Below are 12,068 nucleotides of genomic sequence, written 5' to 3'. Positions count from 1 at the left end.
TAGCATTTGTATCCCACATTTCCCCACCAATTTGCAGGCTCAATGTGGCTTACATTTGCCGTAATGGCAATTGCCATTTCCGGTTAACATGATTACAGATGGTATTGCGTTACTGTGCATACATTCATGGTAACATACATGGAACATAATATATATGGAACAGATCATGGTGTCAAACATATAAACGGCAAGTGACCGACTCACCTGCAAATGCGCAGTAGAGTCGGAACTCTGAGAGTGTAGTCCAAGCCCCGCCTCCACCAGCAGTACAGCCCAATAGGGAGGAGGGCTTGAACATGGGCGTGGAAATCGGAGGAGGAGGGAGCAGGGAAGGAAGGAGGGGGCGGTACTGAGGGACACAGACACTGGGGGGGAGGGCAGGGGAGAGAGCAGGGTTGGTGGACGGGGTGGGGGAGGGGGAGGCCATAGGAAAACAAAAAACTAGCCCGTTACGGGCTTAACGGCTAGTATATGTGTATATATATATGTATATGTGTATATATACATATATATATACACCATGTGCGTACATTCGTGGTAAAGAAGAATACATTATGGTATTGCAAGAAGGTTCCTGAGTAATAAATTGGGTTGTAACATACATTAGGTCATCGGCTATAGAGACCCTATTCGACATAAGATTTAAAATGGTAGTGCTTGATCATTAAAAGCAAAGAGGTTAAGCAGTCAGGCGAGAAAAGTTCGGTTTTGTATAGATCGTATATAATGGTATTGCTTAGTATTTATAAGGATTTATATTCAAAACATTTTTATTAGTATCGTATTGACTATTTTCTTTAAGATTTAACAGTCTATTATTCAAATGTATCACAGGAATTAAAAACAAAATAGTAAAACCATATCATAGGGATTCTCAACTCAGTCCTTGGGACACACTTAGCCAGCCAAGTTTTCAGGGTATCCACAATGACGAAGCATGAGATAGACCTGCATACAATGGAGGCAGTGCATGCAAATTTCTCTCATGTATATTTAGTAACATGAAATCCTGACTAGGTGTATCCTGAGGAATGGGTGGAGAATCACTGCTCCAGAACAAGAGGTGGGGGAGGGAGGGTGTGGGGGAGGCAGGAAGGCAGTAGTAGTCTCACTATCAACATCATAAAAAAACCTCTTCACAGAAAAAATGGATTGGATGAAACATTTTAAGTTTCCTTCCATGGCATTTATGTAACAAAGAGAGGGAACCAAGTACAGAAAAAGACCAAGCAAAAAAAGCAAAAAAAAAAAAAAACAGCACAAAGGGCCTTTAAAAACAAAAGGGAACATAGTTCTTTCATTAAAATATCCTTTAATAATTGATTTTGATTGAAGAGAGACCCGACACGGGCCGTGTTTCGGTGCTACCACACCTGCGTCAGGAGTCAAACCTGAGTCTTTCCAAAGGTTGGTGATATGTTCCTTCAAATGGAACGAAGTACAAAGCGCACGCACACAAACAGTGTGAATCTCAATTGAGATTCACACTGTTGTGTACTAATGGGTTTCAACGGATGCTGTGGCCTGATTCATGACTGAGCCTCCTACATAACTGGGCCATCAGATATAGGAGATAAGGTGGAGTTGAAGTCCTCAGGAGTGGGACAGAAGGAAGCAAGAATGGCTTTGAGAATTCTATGGGGCCTAAGAGCCGCACTGGGAGACCTTAGAGCAGTGATTCTCAACCCAGTTCTTGGGACACACCAGTCTGGGGAGGGGGAGCTCATAAAGATGACAGCAGCATTTTTGTTTTGTCAGTGTTCCTGTCAGTGCATCATTACTCATGCACCAACAAGGGTGATATTTTACAATGAACTGCAGATTACTGCCATGATTTTAAGGCAGTGGTAATTTGCATGATCATTGATTACTGCCTCACAGTTTTTTTTTTTGCAATAACCTCATGTTAGAAGTCATGTGGTCAATGGTTCTAAAGTGTGATTTTCTTAATCAACTCCTAAGTTACGAGAGGCAGTGTTTTTTTTCTGGAGTTTGTCCCTCTAATTTTTTTTTTTTTTGCTCCATAAGCATTTTATGGTGTCTATTGGATAAAACCTAAAGTCAGAAGCTCTATATATAACTCAAGATCTAATCTAATCCAGGGTTTTAAAATTATGCTTATTTTTTAATTCATATTTGATATACTGCCAATCGCTAATGGCCTCTGGATGGTTTACAATAAAAGCTCAAGGAGTATAAAAGCAGAGATGAGGATAGAAAGAAGGGAGAGAAATAAAGGGGGAGGGAAAAACAGAGGAGAAAGAGAGGATGGAAAGAGGGACTATATTGGAAAGACTTGACTAAACAAGCGCTTTCACACGGAGATGAGAGGTGCTCTCATGTCAGTGCAGGAGGCCCGGCACAGAGGGGGGAGGAAGCGGCGGCCAGGAGCGTAGCTGGACATGGGGGGGGGGGGGAGGGCAGGGGGAGAGAAGAGGGTTGGTGGACATTGGGGAGAGAGCAGGGCAGAGAGGAGGGCTGCTGGACATGGGGGGGAGGGCAGGGGAGAGAGCAGGGTTGGTGGAGGGGGTGGAGGGAGGCCAAGGGAAAGAGGAGGGTTGCTGGACATGGGGGGGCAGGGGAGAGAGGAGGGCTGCTGGACATGGGGGGGAGGGCAGGGGAGAGAGCAGGGTTGGTGGAGGGGGTGGAGAGAGGCCAAGGGAAAGAGGAGGGTTGCTGGACATGGGGGGGGCAGGGGAGAGAGGAGGGCTGCTGGACATGGGGGGGAGGGCAGGGGAGAGAGCAGGGTTGGTGGAGGGGGTGGAGGGAAGCCAAGGGAAAGAGGAGGGTTGCTGGACATGGGGGGGGCGGGGGGGGGAGAGAGGAGGGCTGCTGGACATGGATTTGGAGGAGGAGAGGGCAGGGGAGAGAGAACGTTTGCAGGACATGGATGGATGGATGGAGGTGAGAATTATTACATTTTGCAAAACACAAATCTCACCCGTTTTAACGGGCTTAACGGCTAGTTGTTTTATAAAACACCCAGGTTCAGAGCCTAGGGCGCCGAACCCCGGTCCCACGTTATGCATCGAAGACCGGTCCGCCGTCACTGACTGCGACGAGCCCCACCCCCCCTTCACCGCTCTCACCTTTCACGCGTGCAGATTTAGTCTCAAATTTCGTTAGCATCCTGCAGACTTTCCTCTGGACAACCGGCCACAGCTCCTCCACGTCAGCGCACCGGAAGCGCCTCTGCTAGCGTCAGCAGCAACCCGCTTCCGCTTCTGCGCAGCAACATGACTGGGGCCACGCCCGCGGTCCTCCCGGCACCAGCGAGCCCGGCGGGAGGGGGAAAGAGTGTCCGCTCCCCCTTCTCTGGCACTTCCGGGTAGGGAAAAAAACGGAAGTCTGACAGTAATGATGGCGGCTTGGCTCGGAAGAGCAATTGGGAGCTGCGTGAGATCTTTCCTCGTGTTCTGTCTTCTCTTTTTCCTCCTGTTAGGTGAGTCCTCTGTCGGAGGATTACTGGGTGGACTGGTTATTTTCTCTTACTATCCGGTGGGATTTAACTGCTGGTTCTCCTACTATCTGCCATTACATACTGTGTTATATGATACCTACTCCTGGTCCCTATCCCCACCTATTTACCCTTCTCCAGTTAATGTTCACTGCTTTTGTGTTGTTGTTGTTTTTTACATCTTTCATAGTGGACTTAAGTAGAGGAGTATGGTAGCTACAACCCCAAAATAATCTCCAAGACTATTGCCTCCTCCCTCAAAACACCCAGGGAGAATCTGCTACATTACAAAAGGAAAAAAAAATCCATAGTGGACTTAGAATCTCCCTTCTTCCTCATATCATGCCTCACCCCTTCTCCCTGGTCATGCTTCACTCCTTTATTCCTCCTCAACTAATCTTCATTCCTCTGCCCTACCCAGTTACTCCTTCTTCCTCCACTCACATCCTACCATCACCCTGTTCATGGTTATCCTTCGCCCATTTCTCTTCTCCTCAATTGATTGGCTACACAGCTGGTCATCCAGCTTTTGTTCAATCCTGGATTTTTGGTACTCCCTTTTCCCCTGCGGTTTGGTATCTATATTGTTTGATTTCAAATGTAGTATACATAGACTACAAAACCAATAGTACACTGGGATATAAATTTATAATGTATGGTAAGCTGTGCAAAACGCATGGTCTTGTAAGAATTTGATACTGGAAGGGTGGCTTGGGACCCTGAGTCTTTAGGTTTTGGTTCTTGCTTCATACATTTGCCTTTTTCTTTTGCTTTGCTCATTCACATCTTGTTACTAAGAAGCTTCTGATCAGGATCAGGCTGATCCAGACCTACAGTCATATTTCTGTTTCTATTGTAGCCTGGAACTTGGACAAATAATTTGTTGCATCTTCTACATGCTGAGGCATTGATTCATCACTGCCTTGGGAAGCATGCCTTTAAAGGTTTCGTCCAAGCACAGACCATGCTTGCTGTAGTTAGTTATGAGACCTGGTAGGGCTCAGACAGAGTGGTTTGACTGAAGGCATTCCCACCCCAGCCGTCTCAATCACAACACATCCCTTAACTTTTAAAATCAGCCTTAGCTTACAGTTTGCATCCTTCTCTCTAGGCTCGTGTTGGTGTAATTCTGTGGAGAGGAAAATTTACATCCCACTGAACAAGACTGCGCCCTGCGTCCGTCTCATGAACGCCACCCACCAAATTGGCTGCCAGTGTGAGTATACTGAAGGGTTGAAAGTAGAATGAAATAAATGCTAAAGAGACAAACTTGAAAATGCTAAAGGAAACATCTTGTGTGTTTTCCAACCAAAAATATTGAAAATAATCTCAAAACATTAAGGGGTCTTTATAGGATTCTGGTAATGAGAAATGTGTAATGTCACAGTTTCATGGTATTAGGTTGAGAACCACAATTCTACATTTTCTTCAGTTGTGACACACAACATAATGTTCACATTCTTGACACACCAAACGCTACAATTCACAACTCAACAAAGAAAAAAACCCTATATATCATTTCACTGCTGCTGACAAATTTATTTATTTTCACTTGTACCCCACATTTTCCAAGCTAGCTGTTGGTTCAATGTGGCTTACAGTTGTATTCAGTTAGACATGTTACATAGCCTTTTAGAATTTAGTGTTTACCTTATTCAGTTTCTGTTAGAGGTCAGGTACCATGGAATGTTGGTAGGTGGTCTGTTTGACTATGTTGGTTCATTGAAGAAGAGTTTTCTAAAGAAGTGGGCTTTCAGGTGTTTTCGGAATGCTAAGTAGTTTGTGCATTTTAGGTTCATTGGTATTGAGTTCCATAGCTTGGGGCAAATGTATGTAAAGTTGGTTAATTGGGAAGATTTGTATTTCAGGCCTTGGCATTTGGAGAAGTGTAGGATGAGAGAGGTTCTTGCGCCCTTGATTGCATCGTGTATAGGTAGTTCTCTTAGATTTGTTATGTACTCCTGAGCTAGTCCAAAAATGATTCTGTAGGCTAGGGAGCATATCTTGAAGGATATGCATGCTTTAACAGGTAACCAGCGTAGGTATTGGAGTAGTGATTGTTCCTTGCATCCTGCATAGATTTCATTGCAGTAGTCGGCGTGGGTGAGGACCAAGGATTGGACCAGTTTGTGGAATACATCCCTTGGGAAGTAGTTATTTTGTGCGTTTCAGTTTCCACGTGGTCTGGAACATTTTTCTTTGTGGTGTTTTGAGAAGCAAGAAAATACATATGCAATGATGGTGACTGCTGGGTTGGAGGAGTGGGATGTGCCATAGGCCTGCAATGTTTCCAGATGGGGCTGATGACAGCAGCAGGGGCTAGTTATGGATATTAAGTATTAGATTTCCTGGTTCTCAACTCTTTCCAATCCACCACACACACATTAAGAAAAGTACAACAGTGCTATCTGTCAAATGTTTGGTGACACACCAGTGTGTCCTGAGACACTTGTTGAGAACCACTAATGCAGAGCATAACCAAAAGTTTAGATCTCACTCTTGAGGTGAAATTTTCTGTCTTCAGAGCTTCCAGGAAAACTGGATTTGTTTAGGACTGTGAGATCACTTGATGCTTTTGTATGTAAATGCTGTGATGGGCTAGCAATATAGTATATAGGGCTGGATTCAGTAAATGGCATTCAAAATTTGGCACCAACAAAATTGGCGCTGAACAGTATTCTATGATGGGATGTGCTCCCTTTATAGACAAACGCGTAGTGCTGGGATCTGCGCTTAACTTAGGGCACGAGGATTTACACCAACTGAAACTAGGTATAAATCCTGGAGCGTGAGTTGTGTGCGGAACCGCACTATTTTGTAAGTACGTGCATTTTAAGGGACGCCCCTGACTTGCCCGTGCCCCTCCCATGGCCACGCCCCCTTTGCAGGTCCACGCAGAAACACTTAAGCTGTATTATATAAATGGGCGCATAAGTGTGTTTTTGCACACATCTGCTGCTACTGCCCCATTTCGGTGTCTTGCATCCTTTGGAATGCTTTTCTGTGCCAAAAACGCAGCACGGAAGTAGTATATAACGTTAGACGCCATATATAGCATTCCCCCCATGGTGTGTTATATTAGAGAGCTGTAAAACCTACAGGCTTAGGTTACAGCCTCACGGCTACCACGCTCTGATCAAGACATTTAATTTCCCAGTGAACTTCGTGTTGTGTGGAGTTTTGCAGGACTAGCAGCAAATTGAGGTACCGGGCCAGGGTCCAAATTCTGCTTCTCCCGCTGATTCTTTGACCTTTGACAAGTCCTTTCACCCTCCATTTCTCTCTGGGGAAGGGAATTGCATATCATACTTGGGCTTGCAGCTCACCTTGAGTTTGAATTTGGAAAAGGAGTAACTTTCAAAGCCATTTCTGTGGATCAATTTAGCACTTTGTGTAGAAACGGATTTATATAAAATTGCCTCCCCTACATGTGAGTGGAAATATTTTCATACAAAGATATCCACAAAAAAACAGAGTTCTTTGTTAGAAAGATATTTATTTGCATAAGATCGCTTAAAACCCGACATGTTTTGCAAACTGGCTTCTTCGAGGGTAACAGAAATACTTCAAATACAGGAAGGGGCTCTTTTACTAAGGTGGGCTAATGATTGGCATACTCTAAATGTAAGATGCCTATTATAGTCCTACAGGTGTCTTATCATTTAACGTGTGCTAAATCTGTTAGCACACTTTTATAAAAGGACCCTTAAATATCTACATATAGTTTTAGTATCTGAAGTGTTACCTGAGACAAATCATCTTGTGTTCGCACCAGGTAATAGTGTGCATAAAACCATGACATTTTTATGTGTGCTGTTTTTTGACGTGAACATTTGTTGGATAAGGAGGAGGTTGTGCTGTACCTGTAGTGGGAAAGGGGATGGGACTTGATTTACACTTTGACTGTCAAAGTGGTTTACATATTATATACAGGTAAGAAAGACCTTTGCAGTTTGGAAACGGGATGGAACTTGATACACCGCCTTTCTGTGGTTTTTGCAACTACATTCAAAGCAGTTTACATATTAAATACAGGGGGGGTATCAAGATGGCAGCCTGAGCACATCGGCTAGTCGGTCTGAGCTGTTCTCTGGCGTTTCTTCTACTAGTTTCATTGCTTAATGCCTCATACCAAAAGGAAGGGCACGGTGAAGGGCCAACTGCCGCTGGCCAGAACCTCATCCCCGATCCAGCAAATGCTAGACCGATATGCACCGTGCACCCCACCGAATATCGGAGCGTTGAAACCTGCTTTGAGCGCCGATGGAGGAGCAGCGGCGCTTGTGGGGATTGAGACATCTTTATCCTTTCCGGAGCTTAATCCACCACCATGTCCTGCGTACTTTAGAGGTGCAGAGGAAGGCCCAGCTGAATTGGGAACCGGTAGCAGCAAGGCCTTGGTCGGCAGCGTTCTACCCCAAACCGCAGAGGAAACATGCTTGGAGCCTGAATCTCCCGTGGTGGCTACATTGGAGTCTATTTGGAGAGCAATTCAAGAATTAACAACTGCAGTTACTAAATCTGCTCAAGATACATCTCTTCTCGTGAGTAAAGTAGATGCTTTAATTTTATCATTAGAAAAAGTCAAATGATTCTACGAATCAAGCTTTACAGACGCAATCAGAGGTTATAAATTTTAAATCTATTACTGATGTATTAGTTAAAGACAAACTTTTGACAAGTCGGAAAATAGAACAAATGGAAAACTATAACAGGCGTCTTAATTTAAGAGTGCTGAATTTTCCCGTGCCTACAGGAATAAACGCTATGGATTTCTTTAAAAAATACCTTGTAGAAATTCTTCAATATCCTTCTTCTGCTGTTCCTCCATTCAATAAAATTTATTACCTTCCACTCTCTTCTCGAACTGGAGTAGAGCCAATGGGCTCTGAAAATTTGCCTCAAGTTCAGGATCCTGTGCCAGGAATTCAGGATATTTCTGCTCTATTGGAAGAATTTTTGTCAGAAGTAACAACACGACGGACTTTAATAGTATCATTTGTATTTGAACAGGACTTAAACGCAGTAATAAAGGTATACTTTAAGAACTCATTAAAATCTTTTTGTGGCCATAGAATATGAATTTTTCCTGATGTGACAAAGACAACGCAAGACAGAAGGAAAATATTTCTAACTCTCAGGGAAGAGACGAGGGTGTTAGGAGCAACATTCCTATTGGCATATCCATGTACATGCCTAATTCGATTCTTGGGCAATAAATATGTTTTCTTTGAGCCAGAATAACTTCGAACATTTTTGGATATGAAGAAACTAGTCAAATAGACCGAAGGAATGATAGATGGAATAACTGATTAAGAAAATTATAGGGTGGGAATATTCAGGCCAGGCCATTTACTTATAATTTTGTTTCTGAGTTTTATTTTGGATCTCCTCATCTATAAATCTCTCCCCCTCTTTATTGCCAACAGTGGTCTAAGAAAGAGATTGACTAAATTTCTTAAAATTACTTTCTTTTTTACTGTGTGTTTAGTTTATCTCTGTATTTCAGTTTGCAAGTTACGCTTGTAATAGAATATAAATTCTATAAATAAAAAAAATAAATACAGGTACTTATTTGTACCTGGGGCAATGGAGGGTTAAGTGACTTGCCCAGAGTCACAAGGAGCTGCAGTGGGAATCGAACCCAGTTCACCAGGATCAAAGTCCACTGCACTAACCACTAAGCTACTCCTCCACTCATTCCACCAATAAGACCCAACCTCATCAGTGATGTCACAATGGCTTGATTGCCCGATACTTGGTTCACTTCTGATATTGTGATGTCATAAGGGAAAGGGAAATGGGACTTGATATACCGCCTTTCTGAGGTTTTTGCAACTACATTCAAAGCGGTTTACATATATACAGGTACTTATTTTGTACCTGGGGCAATAGAGGGTTAAGTGACTTGCCCAGAGTCACAAGGAGCTGCAGTGGGAATTGAACTCAGTTCCCCAGGGTCAAAGTTCACTGCACTAACCACTAGGCTACTCCTCCACTAGCAACATTCCATGTAGAAGCCTGCCCTTGCAGATCAGCAATGCGGCCGCGCAGGCTTCTGCTTCTGTGAGTCTGACGTCCTGCACGTACGTGCAGGACGTCAGACTCACAGAAACAGAAGCCTGCGCGGCCGCGTTGCTGATCTGCAAGGGTCAGGTTCTACATGGAATGTTGCTAGTGGAATAGCAACATTCCATGTAGAATCTCAACTAGGCTGGGATTCTGGAATCTTGTTATTCTTTGGGGTTCTACATGGAATGTTGCTACTTTTTAAGATTCTGCATGGAATCTTGTTAATGGGACTTAATATATCGCCTTTCTGAGGTTTTTGCAACTACATTCAAAGCAGTTTGCATATATTCAGGTACTTATTTTCTACCAGGGGCAATGGAGGGTTAAGTGACTTGCCCAGAGTCACAAGGAGCTGCAGTGGGAATCGAACCCAGTTCACCAGGATCAAAGCATGTTGCACTAACCACTAGGCTACTCCTCCATCTTTTCCCTCTTGCAGCCTCTATGAATGGAGACACCGGAGTGATCCATGTGGTGGAGAAAGAACAGGACTTGAAGTGGGTGCTAGAAGACGGACTAACTCCCCCTTACATGGTTGTGCTGAATGGAGAACTCTTTACGAGGTAATTCAATTTCGGTCTTATATGCCACTAATATCCCCTGTCTAGGGTTCAGTGCTGTTTACAAGTTACATTTTTATAACTAGGCTAATGGGTGAATGCAATTCTTATTGGAATGATATTTATTTATTTGTAAAACTCTAAATCTGAAACTGGGAATTTCAAACCGTCTTAACTCAAATTCTACATACCAAAAAAAGGTTTGAAATTAAGGTTTTGTAAGTGTCTCACCTTGTAATTCTAAGATTACACAACCGGAATCCTTTCTAATAAATCAACAGGGAACCTCAAACCTCCTAATAGGGAACAAACTGCAAAAAATTTGCATCGTCCACTATTTTATCAAGGAGTAGACTACTATCACTGGTTCCAGTGAGGAGAAAAAAGAGAAAAAAAACCAAACACAAAACCTCATGAATACATGAGAAAAATGGATGGTGTAAAAACTCTCCTTCTCCTCACTAATTATAGAATTAAACAAGGTGAAACACCTCCCCTCAAAACCACAAAAACCGGAAATAAACCCGGTATATCTAACATAACCCCAAACACACACTTCAACTAACAGCCTATCCCCATAAAGTTAAAAACTAACAAAACTACCCGTCCAGTATTTCAAGGTGAAAAAATCCATTCGTGGACTGTTTGGTGATTTTGAGAAGTCCGTGTAAGGATCCATTCGAGTGCCCTTCCTGAAGCAGCTTGGATATCGGCGAAACAAGGCGCACTTGTTGAAGGGTGCTAATAGATGGTGTCAGCGTTTCAGACTAAACAGTGTGGCGATTTCCTCAACTATACTACTATCAGCCTGGAGTTACATACAAGAAGATAAGTTATGTGGATTTTTGAAAGATATTGACTGGATTTTTTCACCTTGAAATACTGGGCGGGTAGTTTTGTTAGTTTTTAACCTTATGGGGATAGGCTGTTAGTTGAAGTGTGTGTTTGGGGTTATGTTAGATATACCGGGTTTATTTCCGGTTTTTGTGGTTTTGAGGGGAGGTGTTCCACCTTGTTTAATTCTATAATTAGTGAGGAGAAGGAGAGTTTTTATACCATCCGTTTTTCTCATGTATTCATGAGTTTTTGCATTTTTTTTTCTTTTTTTTCTCCTCACTGGAACCAGTGATAGTAGTCTACTCCTTGATAAAATAGTGGACGATGCAAATTTTTTGCAGTTTGTTCCCTATTAGGAGGTTTGAGGTTCCCTGTTGATTTATTAGAAAGGATTCCGGTTGTGTAATCTTAGAATTACAAGGTGAGACACCTACAAAACCTTAATTTCAAACCTTTTTTTGGTATGTAGAATTTATTTATTTGTGACATTTTATCCCACATTATCCCAAACAAGTTTGAGTTCAATGTTGCTTAAAATAAACAGTGTAGGATACATGACAAAGAATAATTCATAAGAAAGTAATTTATAATTTGTTATAGAACGTTATGCAGTGTTGTTATAGTCTGTGTTAAATTCAGTATTTCTAAAATTTACTTGGGGATCGGTGATCAGTGAGTCTTGGAGAAGAAGGAGATTTTTAGCTTCTTTCAGAAGCTGAGGTAGTTATACTCTGTTCTGATTGCCAGAGGGAATGCGTTCCATAACGTGATCCCTGCCATTGAGAAGAGCAAGTTAAAGATGTTCTGAGATCCCTTGAGAATCGGTAGGGCTAGGATCAGGTGTTCTTTTAGTCTGTTGGAGTGAACAATGCAAACGGATGAGATGTTGATCAGGAGTTCAGAGGTAGCACCTTAAACTTAGTTTTTTCATCTAGTGGTAGCTAATGTAGTTTTGCAAGGTAAGGTGAGACACTGGTGTATCTGTTCGGTTTGAAGATTAGTCTTGCCGTTGTATTCTGTATGATCTGTAGTTCTTTGGATATTTGCTCCTAATGCCAAGAAATAGGGCGTTGCAGTAGTCTAGGTGTGGTAGGATAGGCATTTGTACCAGTATCGCAAAAGCTTTTTGAACAAAGAATGAC

At 42.7% G+C, this 12,068-nt stretch overlaps 2 protein-coding genes across 3 annotated transcripts in view; one reads left to right on the top strand and one right to left on the bottom strand.

The window, feature by feature from the left end:
- COPA (coatomer protein complex subunit alpha) overlaps positions 1-3,201 on the bottom strand; it is a 72,699-nt gene extending 69,498 nt beyond the window's left edge. Inside the window, exon 1 of the mRNA XM_030186392.1 lies at positions 3,090-3,201. Coding sequence (XP_030042252.1) covers positions 3,090-3,129 — 40 coding nt within the window. The 5' untranslated portion in view covers positions 3,130-3,201. The remainder of the gene's footprint in view (positions 1-3,089) is intronic.
- Positions 3,202-3,340: 139 nt separating this feature from the next.
- NCSTN (nicastrin) overlaps positions 3,341-12,068 on the top strand; it is a 53,067-nt gene continuing 44,339 nt past the window's right edge. For both annotated transcript variants that reach the window (XM_030187468.1, XM_030187467.1), the window contains exons 1-3: positions 3,341-3,442; positions 4,569-4,673; positions 9,969-10,092. In XM_030187468.1, coding sequence (XP_030043328.1) covers positions 3,358-3,442; positions 4,569-4,673; positions 9,969-10,092 — 314 coding nt within the window. In that variant the 5' untranslated portion in view covers positions 3,341-3,357. The remainder of the gene's footprint in view (positions 3,443-4,568; positions 4,674-9,968; positions 10,093-12,068) is intronic.

The sequence above is a fragment of the Microcaecilia unicolor genome, chromosome 14, assembly GCF_901765095.1.
Source record: "Microcaecilia unicolor chromosome 14, aMicUni1.1, whole genome shotgun sequence".
NCBI lineage: Eukaryota > Metazoa > Chordata > Amphibia > Gymnophiona > Siphonopidae > Microcaecilia > Microcaecilia unicolor.
Note: the sequence above shows the minus strand (reverse complement) of the source record. Positions and strands in the feature narration are given on the sequence as shown.